Source organism: Acipenser ruthenus, chromosome 3, assembly GCF_902713425.1.
Source record: "Acipenser ruthenus chromosome 3, fAciRut3.2 maternal haplotype, whole genome shotgun sequence".
In the NCBI taxonomy this organism is placed as follows: domain Eukaryota; kingdom Metazoa; phylum Chordata; class Actinopteri; order Acipenseriformes; family Acipenseridae; genus Acipenser; species Acipenser ruthenus.
Window position 1 is genome coordinate 50,509,767 of NC_081191.1, and position 16,895 is coordinate 50,526,661.

General features: G+C 40.6%; 1 protein-coding gene across 5 annotated transcripts in view; it reads right to left on the reverse strand.

The window, feature by feature from the left end:
* The window catches only part of LOC117435749 (F-actin-uncapping protein LRRC16A), a 329,028-nt gene that overhangs the window by 39,145 nt on the left and 272,988 nt on the right, over nucleotides 1-16,895 (reverse strand). For all 5 annotated transcript variants that reach the window (XM_059013484.1, XM_059013491.1, XM_059013480.1 and 2 more), the window contains one exon: nucleotides 14,559-14,646. In XM_059013484.1, the coding sequence (XP_058869467.1) occupies nucleotides 14,559-14,646 (88 nt within the window). The remainder of the gene's footprint in view (nucleotides 1-14,558; nucleotides 14,647-16,895) is intronic.

The window sequence follows — 16,895 nt, forward strand, 5'->3', positions numbered from 1 at the left end:
CACCTTTTGGGCTCTTCCAATTCAAGGTGATGCCTTTCGGTCTTAAGAACGTGGCAGCAACTTTTCAAAGGCGGATGGAACAGGTTTTAGGTGATCTCCGAGGTCAGGTATGCTTTGTGTATAGATGATGTCATCGTCTACTCTTCTAACCCACAACAGCACCTCATTGACCTTGAAAGAGTTCTACAGAAACTCCATCAAGTCATCTCTCACTTTTCTCGGTCATGTTGTGTCAGGAAAAGGAGTGGCATCTGATCCTCACAAACTAAAAGCCATCCAGGATTACCTTGTGCCTACTAACTTGAAAGAGGTTCAGAGGTTTCTTGGATTGGCTGGATGGAATCACAAATACATCCCCAAGTTTGTGGACATGGCTGCCCCGCTCAATCACCTGAAGAAAAATTATGTCCTATTGAAATAGTCGCTGGAAGCTCAAAAAAGCTTAATTCTCTTAACACCAGAACAGCCAAGATTTCGGACTACATACAACCACCGCAACTGCAAAACGTGCGGCTCCATTTTAAAACGGCTTCGATATGAAAATGAAAAACAAACAATCGGATACAACTTAATATATTTATTTATGAAAATCATACATAACATGTTCAGCACAGAAACACCGTATTTATTTTGAAAATTAAGCTTTTTTCTTATTTCTTTCAAAAAGAGCATATATACATAAATATGAAAAACTGTAATAAAATAAACTTTACACAATAAACTTCAGTTTAAACAGGTGTAGAAAGCTGTATGCACATATAAAATTATAAAACATAAATAACTAGTTATAAAAATAGCATAAAACAAAAATATAACATAACTTATGCAATGTGAAAGCGCTTTGAGTGAAACAGAGTTCAAAGGCTCTGTCTGTCTGTTCAGAGTTCTATTGCAGCTTTCTAAGTACAATCTACGGAGAAAACACGCTTTTCAACTGTACCAGTGCATTTGCCACAGACTTTCCTTTTCACAATGGGCGCAGACATCAAAAGTTCTGTTTTTATTGCATTTAGCAACCTGGCATTGTCTTTTATTCCGTGTGCCAGTGGTCGCAGCACTGGCTGAAGGTTGAGGGGCATTTGCCAGCCGGCTTTCGTGTCTCTTATCAAAATGTTTCTGCCGTAGCTCCAGGGCTAGCTGCAAAATGAAGTCCATCTGAGTGATTGTGTTGCTGGTGCACTCCTTACAAAATCAAAGCGTTGATGGTGGCTTGGTCCAAAACATTATAAAAAACAGACACAGGCCACCTGCGAGTACCACCTTTGACAGAATACAGCCCTGCCATTTGATCCAGTATATCCACACCGTACTTCGTTGAATTGTAAAATGCAAGAGTCTCTGGCTTTCGTTTAGCATCAGTCCCGATGGTCACTGATCTGTGCAGAGCTTAGAATACACACAGATACGATGTAGATACAACATTTACAAGTGACCAAAAATAACCCCAAACCAACACCCCACAAATATACACAGTCCCGAACAGAATAGTCAAGTTGCTGTAGCTCCTCAAATTGAAAAACAATAAAAAACAAAAATAATCAAAATCTTTAAAAAAAAATATTGGTTAGATCCACCAGGTCTGGGGAAGCTGTTAGTGTAGAAAATCCTTGGGGTTGCTGCCCATCCAAAACAAAACCAGGAAAACTCCAACAAAAAACAACAAAAGTATTTGCACTCCAACAGAAAAAAGGAGGAGGACGTCAGCAAACTACTCTTTAAAACGTGTTTTTAGTTCTTTTAATACTTTCTTTTTCCTAAAAGGACCTTATAACCTTTTTTTTAGTAGATGAGTTTGGTTAAAATCAGAGCAGCCAGAAACCTAACTCTGTTACCAAACACAGAACAAACACACCCCCTCCCCCGATGACCACCTGACCTTAATAAAGGAAAACAAATGTGGAAAAACAGGGTTTCCTAATAATTTGGCCACCTGTAGATAGACCTGGAGGAAGAACGGAAAGGTACTAGAGCCCAATGGCTCCTCTTAAAGGAATATTACACTTTATTTATGTATTTATTTGTTGCTTTTCTCATTTAAAGCTTTCAATTTAATGGAACAGTGTTACATAACTACAAAGCCCAGACTAAATTGTCGGCTATATTGTATTGATTTCAATATGCTGCAAAAATTGCGGGTCTGGCGGTTGAAGAAGCAAGTGCTTATAACTTATTCATATTTACGATTCTGCAGCTGAAACACCGTATGGGTATTTAATGCAAATATTTAGTAACACTTAAGAATGGACATGCATGAGATATTCACATATGCAGAGATATTTAAATTTGAATTGCAAAAGCCATTCAAAAAGCGACTATGGCGGTGCTAGTGTTAGAAGAAGCCTTAACTCTCCCTCCTGTCCTCGTTCATCCAGACTGTGCCAGAATCTGTACAGATGCCAGCGACATCGGACTAGGAGCCGCCTTGACACAAGCACACCTCAGGGCTCTCCCCAGGAATTCTGTACAGCCAGAGGGCAGAACATTAGAGCCGGGAGCACTTTTAACGGAAAAATAAACTTGACTTACCTTAAATATATAATACAACAAAGAATTTGAATAATGTGTTGTCTTTCATTGACTATTCTGGTTGCGCTTTTTTTATGTTCTACATTTTTTTTCATGACTGTTTTTTATTATGGTAAATTACTGTGCTTATTTAGGCACTCTACGATTTGACTGGGTACAGATAACGTGGGGTTATTGGAGTTCACACAAAAAATGGTAATCTTTTCACTCCCTTTTTATCTTAATTATTGAGCTAATTGCTTCATTTAAATTGTTTTCTTTATCAAGATTTCAGGGCATTTTGTTAATGCACTATTTTTGTTTTTCACTATTCTAGGTTTTTTGAATGCAACTGTTCATTTTCACCTTTTTTTTTTAACACAACAGTACTCACACACGTTTGGTCACCAACACAACTGTTGCATGAAACCGCAGTGTAATAATCCAGCACCTCTGCACTTAAGCATTTGTACGTCAGCTGACAACAGATGATATCCCAATACCCCCAATATCTCTCACAAGCACCTGGGTACATATTGTTACGATATCACAACAAAAGGAATACGCTTTTTTTTTTTTTGGTGCATATGTATAGCTATTATGTACTATATATCACCTTACAGTACAATAATATGACAAAAAATGGACTGAATGATAATAAAGTAATAATTAATAAAGTAGCCAGCACAAATATACTATTAGGTGGTGGATTGCTCCAGACGCACAATCGGTTATTTTTTTTAGCAATCATTTAACGTTTTTGCCTCTCGAAGTGCTTAACACAGAAAACCCGCCCCTTCAACTCTCTGATTGGTTAAATGTTGTGTCAAGATGTAACACAGCAACGCGCAACTGATCTAGTGTGCTAGAAACGCAATCAATCCTTATTGTTAACGCACAGTAGCATCTGCAAGATGGGCAGATCATCTAGCAGTAGTTTGGGTTGTTGAGAAGTGGAGGCATTATCTAGAGGGAGTGGAGCTTGAAGTGGTTACTGACCATGCGGCTCTAACCTGGGCTTTCAATAACCTTCCTCCCGACTGACTCGGTGGAGGCTGGACACGTCTGCTGAAGCAGCAACCCCGCTGTGTAACAGGGCGGGAGCTGCAGCTCCTATATACAGTACTTACTGCTGGTGCAGTATACGGTACTTGTAACAAAAACCCAGCTGTCTCAGACAACACAAGCAGCAATGCCGCTGTACGGTATGTTACAGGCAAGTACTGTAAAAAGATCAAAACAGAGTCAAACTCAAGCTGGATTCGCTGCTCTTAAGTACCTGCACAGCACATTTTTACCGCTGCCACCAAATGTAACACAGCCTTGCGGCTGAGGTTCGTTTGCCCCTTTTTTAATACAGATCCAGACACAGAATTGCAGGTTTAAGCACTGGCATGCACTTTTATTATTTTGAATAACAAAAAGAAAAAACAAACAAAACAAAACCTAACTCAATCTTGGAGCTCTAAGTAAACTTGTTGGTTCCAGTTATATCTAAAAATTGGGCGGCTAAGCAGTTTACTGATTAAAACAGAACAGTTTTTAAACACACACAAAACACAAAAAGGTTCACACCTTTTAAAACCACACAGGTTTCTTTACCAAGACAGCCTCGCTTCACACTGACTGGAGACTGTCCTGAACAAACATTTCCTTCTGATTATATACCTGCCTGCTGATCCTTGTGACTTTCATTAATAATCAGTCAGGTGGACCCAATCTTCAGCTCCTCCTACATGGCACAACGCAGCCCCAGCTCAACGGAGGAAGCTGGTAGTCAACGAGGTGCAAAAGTAGGAGGAGAGGATGAGGTGTGTAAAGGCAGTTTCCCAGGCCAAGCAGGGAGAATGGATGTTATGGGAGAGTGTGGAACAATGCAAGATTGGCTGGCGAGATTTATGTACAATGCAACAGAGAAGGATCAGTTTCCTCATCAGGTCAACATATGATATTTTCCCATCACCACAGAACCTTAATCTATGGGTAGGAGAGGATCCACAGTGTCCTTTGTCTTCATCGCTAGCTACATTAAGACAGGTGCTGTGAAGTTTGGCCTTAGCATTGGAAGAGAAGTGCAGCATGACCAACAGGTTGCCACCAATTCCAGCAATATATGACACCCGAAGAACAACATTCCTCGATCCAGGGGAGTAACCACCATATAGTGATATAGCAAGGGGCAGGGTGATAAATGGGAGGTACGTGTGGGCAGCTTTGCTGGCAAGTTATGCCCTCACGTTACCGGAAGCAAGATGGCCGACCGGGGAAAACTACGATTCCCAGACGACTGTTGGCTGGGAAATGACATCACCCAGGAAAAGGGGTGGCATGGTCCACAGGATTACAGGGAAGGAGAAGGAGACAGCTGAATGCTGAGAGAGAGAGAGAGAGAGACAGAGAGAGAGAGAGAGAGAGAGAGAGAGAGAGACAGACAGAGAGAGAGAGAGAGAGAGAGAGAGAGAGAGAGAGAGAGAGAGAGAGAGAGAGAGAGAGAGAGAGAGAGAGAGAGAGAGAGAGAGAGCCTGTATTGTTATTTCCGATTACTGTGCAAATTAGCCCTATTAGAACCTTCACGTACAGGACTGGCCCGAATGCAACGATCTCAGTACTAACTGACATTGAACTTTCTCCAGTGTCAAGTGTGTTATTCTCTCAGTGAAAAAGTGAAAACAAAGACCATGGTTGAGATAACACTAATTCAAAGATGACATATTGTAGTACGAATCATGCATGATGAATGCAATTGTTGCCTGTCAGTCGTCTTCACACAAACTGCAACCAGGTAACGGGCGTGAACTATCCAATCTACGCTGGATAGTTTTTTCAAGAGAAAGGACATGTAATTACTGTATTCAGCACGTAAGTGTACATTCTTTCCTTTTTCATTTCTTTACTGTTGTTAGTGTTGGTGTAATGTATATGTGGAAACGGGTTTGTTTTGTGTGCTTTTTGCAGTTGTTATGTTTGATCAAATGATAGTTTACAGATGGGCGCTCGATTGAGACTTGCTGCCTTCCTGTCTTGTATGTGTCCTCTGTGCATTACCATCGTTGGTAGCGTCACATGACCCCTTTGTTTACTCACCACGTGTGCTCTGGAACCCCTCCCAACTCACTTCTTCCAGGCTGCTACCCCTGTTCTACTCCCTTTTATTTCCTCTCTTCTCAACACCTCTCTGCTCTCTGGCTGTTTCCCCTATGCCTTCAAACAAGCCTGCACCACCCCCATCTTAAAAAAAAACCTCCCCAGATTCCTCATCCTTCCAGAACTACCATCCTGTCTCCCTCCTCCCGTTCCTCTGTAAAACCCTTGAGCGAGCGGTACACCACCAGTTCTCTGCTTTCCTGTCAACACATTCCCTGCTCGACCCCCTCCAATCTGGTTTTCACCTGGCACACTCCACTGAAACTGCTCTTCTCTCTGTCACGAACTCTCTACTCTCTGCTCGTGTCGCCTCCCTCTCCTCTGTCCTAATTCTGCTCGACCTATCTGCTGCCTTTGACACTGTCGACCACTCTATTCTCCTGTCCTCCCTTGCTGACCTGGGAGACTCTGGCACTGCTCTTGCCTGGTTCTCCTCCTACCTTTCCGAGTGCACATGGCATGCCTCTTGCTCTCTTTCAACAGGTGTCCCCCAAGGCTCAGTCCTGGGCCCCCTCCTGTTTTCTCTCTACACCCACTCCCTGGGTCCCCTCATCTCCTCCCATGGCTTCTCATATCACTTCTATGCTGATGATGCCCAGATCTTCCTCTCCTTTTCTCCTGTATCTCTACCTGTCTCTCGGCCATCTCCTCCTGGATGCACTCGCATCATCTCAAACTCAACCTCTCCAATCAGACCTCCTTTTCTTCCCCCCTCTTCCTCCCCCACCGCTGATCTCTATTCTGCTTGAATCCACCATCCTCTCTCCTTCCTCTTCCACCAAAAACCTTGGTGTCATCCTTGACCCCTACCTCTTCTATTCTCAGTACATCTCTACTCTGGCAAGCTCCTGTCGCTTTTTCCTCAGCAACATACGCAGAACTCGCCCCTTCTTCACCGAATACTCCACGCAGCTCCTAGTTCAGGCCCTGGTACTGTTCCGCCTTGACAACTGCAACTCCCTCCTGGCCAGCCTTCCTGCCTCTGCTACCCGTCCATTCCAGCTCATCCAGAACTCTGCTGCTCACCTCGTCTTTTCCCTTCTTTGTTTCTCCCACGCTGCTCTACTCCCTCGACTGGCTCCCTATCGCTGCTTGCATCCAATTCAAAACTCTTGTATTCACCTATCGCTGTCTTGACCTTTCTGCTCCTTCCTATCTTCAGACTACCATTTCTCCCTACACCCCCACTTGCCCCCTCTGCTCCTCCACCTCTGGTAGACTAGCTATACCACCCCTCCACTCCCCCACCTCCAGAGCCCTCTCCTTCTCCACCATTGTCCCTCAATGGTGGAACGACATACCCAGGGATATCAGGTCTGTTCAGTCCCTGACCACCTTCCGGCGCCTCCTCAAGACAGATCTGTTCAGACAGCATCTGCAAACACCACAACTCTCGACCATACTGGACTATATGGCACCCAGTTGTACCAGTACTTGCACCAGCTTGTACTGAACTGCTACATACCTTGCTGCATTTAACTACTGCTTCTAACTATAACTACTTAACCAAATCTTGTATTTCATTTTACTGTTATAGGTAACCATACTCACATTTTTTGTTACTATCTGTTACTGGACTTTACTCACATAAGCAAATATTTACTATAGTTTTAACACTAGCACCGCCATTGCCGCTTTTTAAACGGCTTTTGCAATTCAAATTTGAATATCTCCGCATATGTGAATATCTCGTGCATGTCCGTTCTTAAGTTTTACTAAATATTTGAATTAAATACCCATACGGTGTTTTAGCTGCAGAATCGTAAAAATGAAAAAGTTATAAGCACTTGCTTCTTCAACCGCCAGACCCGCAGTTTATGCGGCACATTAAAATCAATACAATATAGCTGACAATTTAGTCTGGGCTTTGTAATAAAATCAACGTCATTGTGAAATAACATATAATCCTGTTGAGTGCTTGAAACACTGATGAGTCATTCTATACATCATATATTATTATTTACACTACATTTCTCAGGCAGAACGACTGTGCCACCCTGAGTGTGACTGTGCAAAAAAAAGCTCTGCACAGATCAGTGACCATCGGGACTGATGCTAAACGAAAGCCAGAGACTGTTGCATTTTACAACTTAACGAAGTACGGTGTGGATATACTGGATCAAATGGCACGGCTGTATTCTGTCAAAGGTGGTACTCACAGATGGCCTGTGGCTGTTTTTTATAATGTTTTGGACCTGGCAGACATCAACACTTTAGTTTTGTACAAGGAGTGCACCGGCAACACAATCACTCGGAGGGACATTATTTTGCAGCTAGCCCTGGAGCTACGGCAGAAACATTTTGATAAGAGACAGGAAAGCTGACTGGCAAATGCCCCCTCAACCTTCAGCCAGCGCTGCGCCTCCTGGCACATGCAATAAAAGACAATGCCAGGTTGCTAAATGCAATAAAAACTAAACTTTTGATGTCTGTGCCTGTTGTGAAAAGGCAAGTCTGTGGCAAATGCACTGGTACAGTTGAAAAGCGTGTTTTCTGCGTAGATTGTACTTAGAAAGCTGCAATAGAACTCTGAACAGACAGACAGAGCCTTTGAACTATGTTTCACTCAAAGAGCTTTCATGTTGCATAAATTATGTTATATTTTTGTTTTATGCTATTTTTATAACTAGTTATTTATGTTTTATAATTTTATATGTGCATACAACTTTCTACACCTGTTTACACAGAAGTTTATTTTATTACAGTTTTTCATGTTTATGTATATGTGCTCTTTTTGAAAAAATAAGAATACAATTTAATTTTCAATGTAAATACAGTGTTTCTGCTCTGAAAATGTTATGTATGATGTTCATAAATAAAAATATTAAGTTGTATCCAATTTTTTATTTTTCATTTTCATATCGAAGCCGTTTTAAAATGGAGCTGCACATTTTGCGGGTGCGGCGGTTGTATGTAGTCCGAAATCTCGGCGGTTCTGGTGTTAACTGCTCTTAGTCAAACTCGCTTTTACTTATAATTTACTGTATTCTTTATTTGCTCTTACTTGAATTTGCTCTTATTGTACTTTCATATATTGCAAAAAACTACGTTAATGCAGCAGTTAGGGTTGAACTCGCAACAAAAGCAAGGAAAGGTGACTTGCCATTCCCACCCCCACACAAGCAGCCAAAGGAACCAGACAGCACAAGCAACCGCAGACTGCTGTCATCAGGTACTCTTTCCAGATGACACAAGAGACATCCATCATCATCCACTGGTTCTGTAGCAATGGATATACATGTACACTTCAACACATACCAGGGTTAGAAACTCACGCTCGCCAGAGGTGAATTAAATCTGATGAGGACTAGTTGATGTCTGTGTCTCAGTAGTCCTCTGGACGAGTACTTAAAACAAATGTACAGATAATATTCTCTCACGTTCACAGTCTTGCATTAAAACAATGCAGGAAAAGTCCATTTTCTAACGGGGTGTAGCAATGGTGAATAAGCAAAAAGCACTCGATTTTTGGCTCGTTCAGCAACCATGCAGCAAAGGAAAATTGATTAAAGAAAAAAACAATAACAACATTGTTTTTGATGATCTGAGTAACTTTTCATGTCTGGTTGATTTGGAATAAAAACTCAGTTTGTGGTTCTTGCATGTTGGATTAAGATTTGGTGCATTTCAGCTTTAATTTAGGATTTGTTTTGTACTGCGTTTTAATTCTTTAACGAATTGGATAAAACAAAAGCAGAATACTGCATACATGAGATGAACAGGTACACGTAATTCTACTTTTATTCACAATATCATCTCATGGACTTACTCCAACAGTTTATCATTCATTTTGATGATCCTTTCGTTATAACGAACCCCTCGATATAAAGAACAAAAGGCTTGGACCCAAACAGGTTTGTTATAATGAGGATGTACTGTATAATCAAATTTGTTTTATATTAAGGTACAATAAACCCTATGCATACCAATCATAGGATGTGACAAACACAACACACTAAAGTATTATTCAACCATTTTATTCCATTGATTAGTTTAGGTACCAAACGCTATTTGCATGCTGCATTAAGCACCATTGGCCATTGGATATGTGCATGCGTCAGCGGTTCATTACTTATACTTTATTAATGTATTTTTAAAATGTGAACTTTCGGTATTATAAATGAGATGTACTTTTAAAACATCAAAACACATCTTAAAATAATGCACAATTCGGCATGACACCTTACTTAATACTTTTAGAGGTGTCATGAGTCAGCATTTATACGCAGCAGCTGAAGATTGAATTACTTCTGGATCGGCTAGAAAGTATGTGCGAAGTATAGAAATATTTCCGTTTTGAGGTGACTGATGATGGAATAGTAAAACAATATAACAAGACCTTGTTTTTCTCCATGGATATTGTTAAACAAAGCACCACTAATTTAAAGTTATTACTTCTCATATGTAAATATATGTTAATGTCAATATATATTTGATATTGCAATTGTGTTATTTATTTATTTATTTTTTATTTAGTCGTTGCCAATGATTTTTACCCCATTTTTCTCCCCAATTTAGAATTGCCAATTGTGGTATTATTAATCCCGGCAACTCAGGAAATGGAGGCTGAAACACATGTCCTCTGAAACGTGTTTCTGCCAATCTGTCTTTTTTCGCACTGCGGATACACAGTGAAGCCATCAGACCTATAGTGCCGGAGGACAACACAGATCTGAATGGCTCCACTGCAGACCCACAGGCGCCCTATCAGCCACAGGGGTCGCTGGTGCGCGGTGAACCGCGGATTGTCCTGCCGACCTAAGCCCTCCTTACCCGGCGGCGCTCGGCCAATTGTGCGCCGCCCCCTGGGAACTCCCGATCACGGTTGGCAATGACACAGCCTGGATTCAAACCTGCGAACTCCAGCCTATAGGACGCATCCTGCACTCCACGCGGAGCACCTTTACTGGATGTGCCAGTCGGGAGCCCTGCAATTGTGTTATTATATTTTTGGGTTTTTTGCAAGACTTCGATATTATCGATATCTAAATATGTGCACAATATAGATATACAATTTTCATATTGTTGCCCACCCCTAATAAATATACAACATAAATGTGAATATTTCCATTAAAATGTGCCGACTTGCTATGCTTTGTCAGTGCTTTTCATACAATACATACCATCCTCACATTCGGCTCAAGGCAGTGGTTCCCAACTTTTTTCAATGTAGGGACCACCTTGGTGTTTTGGATTTTTCCCACAGACCACTTGCCATACATTTTTTCACAACAGCATTTTGAAACTAATTTGTATGTGTACATGTATAGTACATGTAGAAAGTAAATTATTTATATAATGTATCCAACAATGAGATTCCTGGGCTTGAATCTTCACTACCAGGTCAGCAAGGAATGTTGTCATTTTGTGCATTGAAAGCTGATCCACAAGATCAGTATGGGTTACACATTTTATTTGTTTTGTAAGACCTTAATGGTGAACATGCACCTGACATACTGGAACTGAAAGCTGTCCTTGCAAATACACTTTACCGGCTACAGGCTGTTAATTACCCCATTTCACAAGCTATTGAGTGCTTGAGTAACTTTGATGTTAATTTTGATGTCAGTGCATTTATCTGTATATTTGCTGGTTTTTTTTTTTTGTAAATAATAATCTGTAGAAGTCATTTATTTTATATTTCCGTGCACAGTCTGTGAAATACGATACTTTACCCGTGACAATGCCGTGAATTTTAAAGAAAATTTCTGCGATTTTCACAGGGCCTTAGGCATATAGTCTTGTGAGATATTAAACCTGGCTGAAAAAAAAAATATAATAACATGCAGCTAAAATCGATCATTCACACTACGGTACAGTTTATAAGTCAAGCTGCAAATACAGCCTCTTTTTGTTTCACATTAACTTCTGTTATTATATGTAGCTAACCTCTCCAAAAACATATTGAAACAATGCCATATTTCTATACCCCTGGCAACACATATATTATATTAGTACAGTACATTTACGTGAATGCTAGATGTAGATTTGTTTTTTTAAGTAATGCTGGTTAAAAAAAAAGTCTATCATTTTGACAAGACAAATGTGCCTTTATAATGTGTAAGTTATTTAGTTAGTATTAGTTAGTATTTGTTTCGCATTACAAAGCTGTTTCAGTTAATGGCGACTTTGAAGGCGATGCTTGGTATTGCATCAAAGGGAGCTGTAATATTGTATATATTAATTTATAAACACACCCGTAATAAAAGAGATCCGATAAAGGGGGGAAATGCATATCTTGTAATTATATATCACGTGGTTAAAGCTGTTTGTTGTGTTGCTTAATAGTAGTAGCACAACGTGTGATTGTGTAGAAATGGGTTTTTGCATTTTGGGAGTTGTTTGTGGACCACCTGGAGTTTACTCACAGACCACAGGTCAGGAACCACTGATGTAAGGAATACAATGAAATGCATTACAATCAAAATGATCACTGAAAAGTGTGGAATTTTTGGTCTCTTGGAAAGCAGGATTATAAACACATACAAATAGCCTCCACTGTAGCTTAATCTCCACAGATGCTGGAAAAAAGAATAAAGCTAATCCGTATTGATTTTTTCCCCACAACCGCTTACACAGCAATAACAATCCATGATGTCTTCAGAACACAAAACGCTTTTCCGGGACACACCCCTGATCTCAAACTCGGGTTTCACTAGAGCTGACATGTTGACCTTTGAAACAGACTTTAAACTTATAAGTGTAACCAGTTGTCAGGATGTTAACAATGAAAAGAAAAATGACAGGTACGTTATATAAACAGTTGTAGTGACACATGGGGATGTACGACGCTAGATTTTTCAGATCACCGGTACTTCCTTAAGCACTGGTTCGGGTTAACTATGTCAACTCCTTTTAAGATTTCAAAGACTTTAATCTTGTCCCTATTTCTTTTTTGTTCTAGACTAAACAGATTTAGTTATTGATTACTGAACAAAAAATGTCCCTATAAAAACAACAAATGAAAAGTGTTTGTACTGCTATTGAGCTCTAGAGTAGGTGAAAGAGTATTAAGATCTCAGTTCATTGGTTAACACAAAATTGACTCAAATATTATAGAGATTGAAATAAAATGTAGATTAAAACTTCATGCTTATGATAAATAAACTATAGAAGGATGATCTTCAGGGATATTCAATAAAGATGTTTAGTTTATGCATTGTATGCCTGTTTGGAACAAAATCTTCAAGGGACCTCAAGGGATACTGTATTTCTAATAATTTGTGTAGAAAAAAAAAGAGAGAGAGGGTAAAAATAAAATTATTATATTTTGAGGTGTTTCGATGTTATAATATTGGGATAGTAGTCATACAGTATATCAAATACAACTGACTGTTTTAGAATTGTGGTGGCTTTTTTGGAAAGCCACTTTGGTGTATTAAATGTATTGGCCTAATTTTAATATGACTTTTTCTCTTAGTATTCTTCTTATTGCATTCTAATTATTTATTTGTCTATATGAATACTGCTCTACCACTCATAATTAGACTTAATCTTGACGTGTCTGTTGCCAGGCAGGTTATGGGTCACGTGGCTACTCGCTTAAGTTTCGATTTCCATAAAGCACGTTGTAGATTTTTTAAATTCATACGCCATTTACCTCGCTTTCAACTGAGGAAAAAATAAGAATAATAAATAACAATAAAAGGTCATCCGAGGCCTAAACTGGACCTTCAACAGGGAGGACCAAAACAAAACTGCCTTTTTAATTGCTCATGGTGTGAAAAAATTAAATGGTTGACTGCAAGTATTTGCAGTTTGATTTTTCAAACTGGCTCTTCATCTTCCCAGTGGATTTCTGTGGGCTACAGTGATTTAAAAAATCTTCCACTGTCTGTAAAAATATTTTTTCTACAAATGACATCACTCAAGATTCATAAATCAAGTAAGTCCACAATGTTTTTGTTATATTCAGTTGCTTGCCTTATGTGCTGCTTATACTATATTACTGTATTACATGTCTTATTAAATTACAAAGTACCTTTTGAAACGTGCAACGTTTTATTGCGTTTTATTATATATATATATATATATATATATATATATATATATATATATATTAATTTATTAAAGTCAGGAGCTGCTATTGACTTCAAAATTATCTAAGACTAGAGTAACACGACTATATTCTGCTTGTGTTTATTGTTAAATCAGCCATTAAAAACAGCTCATAGTAAGTCATCTGCTTTTACAGAAGCGACTGAGGAGTCATGTGAGAAAGGGAAATATTTTATGCCTTAAGGCTGGTTTATACTAATTTTTGGTCTCAGTCAGTGGTCTCTGACAGTCGAGCTGCGTCTTTTTTCATTCATGAGACGGGCGATTTTAAAATCCTGTCTCAAAGTGCCGCAGGATTTTGGAGCCTGTTGGCATCCCTAGTTACAAGTCGACACCGGTAGTAACACAGACTGGCTGAAAGTATGACCGACAGCTACGACCACTTTGCTGCGTCAAAAAGTCTGCGAATTCGGGGGTGCTTCAGTCCTTCTGGCACACCCGTAGAAGTGTCTGCAGCTGACGTACGGCTTCTGTCTGTGAGGGAAGTATAAACCAACTTTTAGTCTGTTTTAAAATGTAATTACATGTCTTAACTTTGGGGAAAGAAATATATACCTAGCAACTGCTAACATTACCTTTTGTGTTTTGTTCAGTTGAAACAGTGATTCACAATTTTTGGTTGGCAAATCACTTGCAGAGCAGATTTAATAGCTGCTGTATAATGGAAGGCTTGTCCAGCACAATGGGTAAGAGTTGTGCTAGAGGGGCACTGCATCATGACTTAATAAACACCTACTATAGAGGATCCTTGTTCCTTTACAGAATCAAGATAAGTGTTTTCACCCCGTCATGAACAGCTGTAACTATATCAAGACAAAGAAAGACATACATGGCTGTTGCAGAAAACTCACCAGTTTGTGTTGAGAGCTGGAAAGTGATTCTAAGATCTCGTCTACAATTCGGTCTGAAAGGAATGAGGCTACATTCAGCTTCACTTCACTGTGTGAAAATGGAATAAAAGAGTGGAAAACTTTTTAATTTACAGTATTCTCATCTGGGTCATCACAATGCAAGGACTTACTGGTGGCAAACACTACTGCAATTTTCTTTTGTGACATCATGAGATATCACAGAACGTTAGGTTATTATCATGAACCTGGTTCCCTGAAATAGAAATGAACCATTACCGTATGGGTATTTACCTCCTAAAGACCCGAAACCTGAAAAATCAAAGCTGCTCAAATGCAAATGCTCAGATGGCTCAAATGCAAATGTTCAGGGGCCAGACCAAGAACTGCGGGCTCGATGGGTCGGGATGTCATAAGATCCCCCGTGCCTGACTGAGCAGGTCACAGTGCTTGGGCAGTCTTCACAGCTGGTCACTCAGGAGCTGCATCAGGGTTGAAAACCAGTCTCCTGGGCCAATAAGGGGCTACTAGGAGTACCTTGGCCTGGTCCTGCCTGATTTTCTCCAGACACAGCAGGAGCAGGGCAAGCGGTGGGATGACATATAACAGTTGCATCGGACACTAGTGTGCAAAGTCATTGCCAGCGGGTACCAGCCTCCTATTATGGAGAACCAGAGGGGACAGTGGGTTGATTCCTGGGAGGCAAAGAGATCTATCTCTGCTCTCCCAAACCTCTCCCAAATGAGACTGACCACCTCGGGGTGTCATGCACATCTCCCTCGAACCTCCTCCATAAATTCTGCAAGGCCAGATAAACTGCCTGCAGCTCTAAAACATTGATGTGGAGACCCTGCGAAGGGGGGTTTCCACATACCTTGCACGCCATTCCACACAGCGCCCCATCCCAGGCGTGATGCATCCATGGTGACGACCTCCCTTCTGGTGATACTGCCCAGCGCTACATCGAGGCATAGATGGGCAGGCTGTTTCCACCATAATCAAACCCAGAAGTCTCTGGAAAGGAGCCAGTATTTTAGTCATGCACAGTGCTGCTGAGCCCAGCAGCTGCTGTCGCTAAACGTGTAAAAAAACGTGTGCTCGCAGCACCACGTTGCAGACAGGCCTGCGCTTAGTCTCTGTAAAAACAGAAAAAACAGAATGAGAAATGTTTTCTCAGGAAAATACAGTAATTGTAACAATTACATAAAATATACAAACTGTCTTGTGATTTTAGCCTAGGGGGAGAGCAAAAAGTCAGCCGACTTATGTTGCTTGATTCCTGGGAAGGAGCGACTCAAGCCGCTGGCTTCACATGGGGCACAAGGCCGCAGTGGGACTTCAAAAACAACTGTAGTGTACAAATACGTGTAATTAGTAAAACTAATACAGAGGTGTGGTAAAGTGGTTGATTAGGTACAGGTGCAGGATGCAGACAGAGAGGTTTGAAATCCGGTTTGGAAACAGTTTTTATTTATATCCAGGTCTGGTGACCAAATAATAATCTCCGGCAATACACAACAATGTGTAGTGCACGGAGTATATAATAACAAGGTTGCTGTCCTAAATAATAAACACAAATATACGTCCCACAATATACTAACACGGTCACTAGTCCTGGGTGCGTGTAGTAGTGCTCGTGGTGGGTGATACAGGTTTATAACAGCGACAACAGTGCAGTGCTGTTCCGGATTTTGGTGCTGGCCCTTGGCGACAGCTCCGGAACATGTTAGCCGTCTAATAATAACAAACAAGACAATTATAGACAAACAAACAAAACACTCAAGATATAAGTATAATCACTGCTCTCTTCTAGGGTCCTTTCAGGTGTAAAATAAAAACCAAAGCGAAGGAACAGATTGCGAGATTCTCCGCCCCCTTTTATGCTATCACGCGTGACCCCTTGGTAAACGAGTGCAACCGCCTCTCCAATCTGCAGCTGCCACTTCGTTTCCCTTCCGGGTCAATGTGTTCTTTCAACAGAGTCTCGCCTTCATCCAGACTGGCCGACTTCCCGACCCTGGGAAAGAACTGTCAGATCAGCCCGTCCAAAGAACTCTGTTCTCGCTGCTTGGCGCCCTCACAAGTGAGATTTACAACCAAGAATCATTGTATTTAATATCACAATAAATTGTCTAAAACACAATAAATGTGAAACATATAGCAGAAAAAGTAACAAGTACTTATCTGAAACAGCTCTCTTGTCAGGTCAGTTCTTGAAAGGAAAAATGGCGTTGAGGTCTATGACCGCAGTGTTTTTATGTCCTCGGGGGCGGGCCATGACAGCGTCACAGACTCGTGAAGCAGCTTTGATATATCTTATTCAAGTTTCGGGTCTTTAGG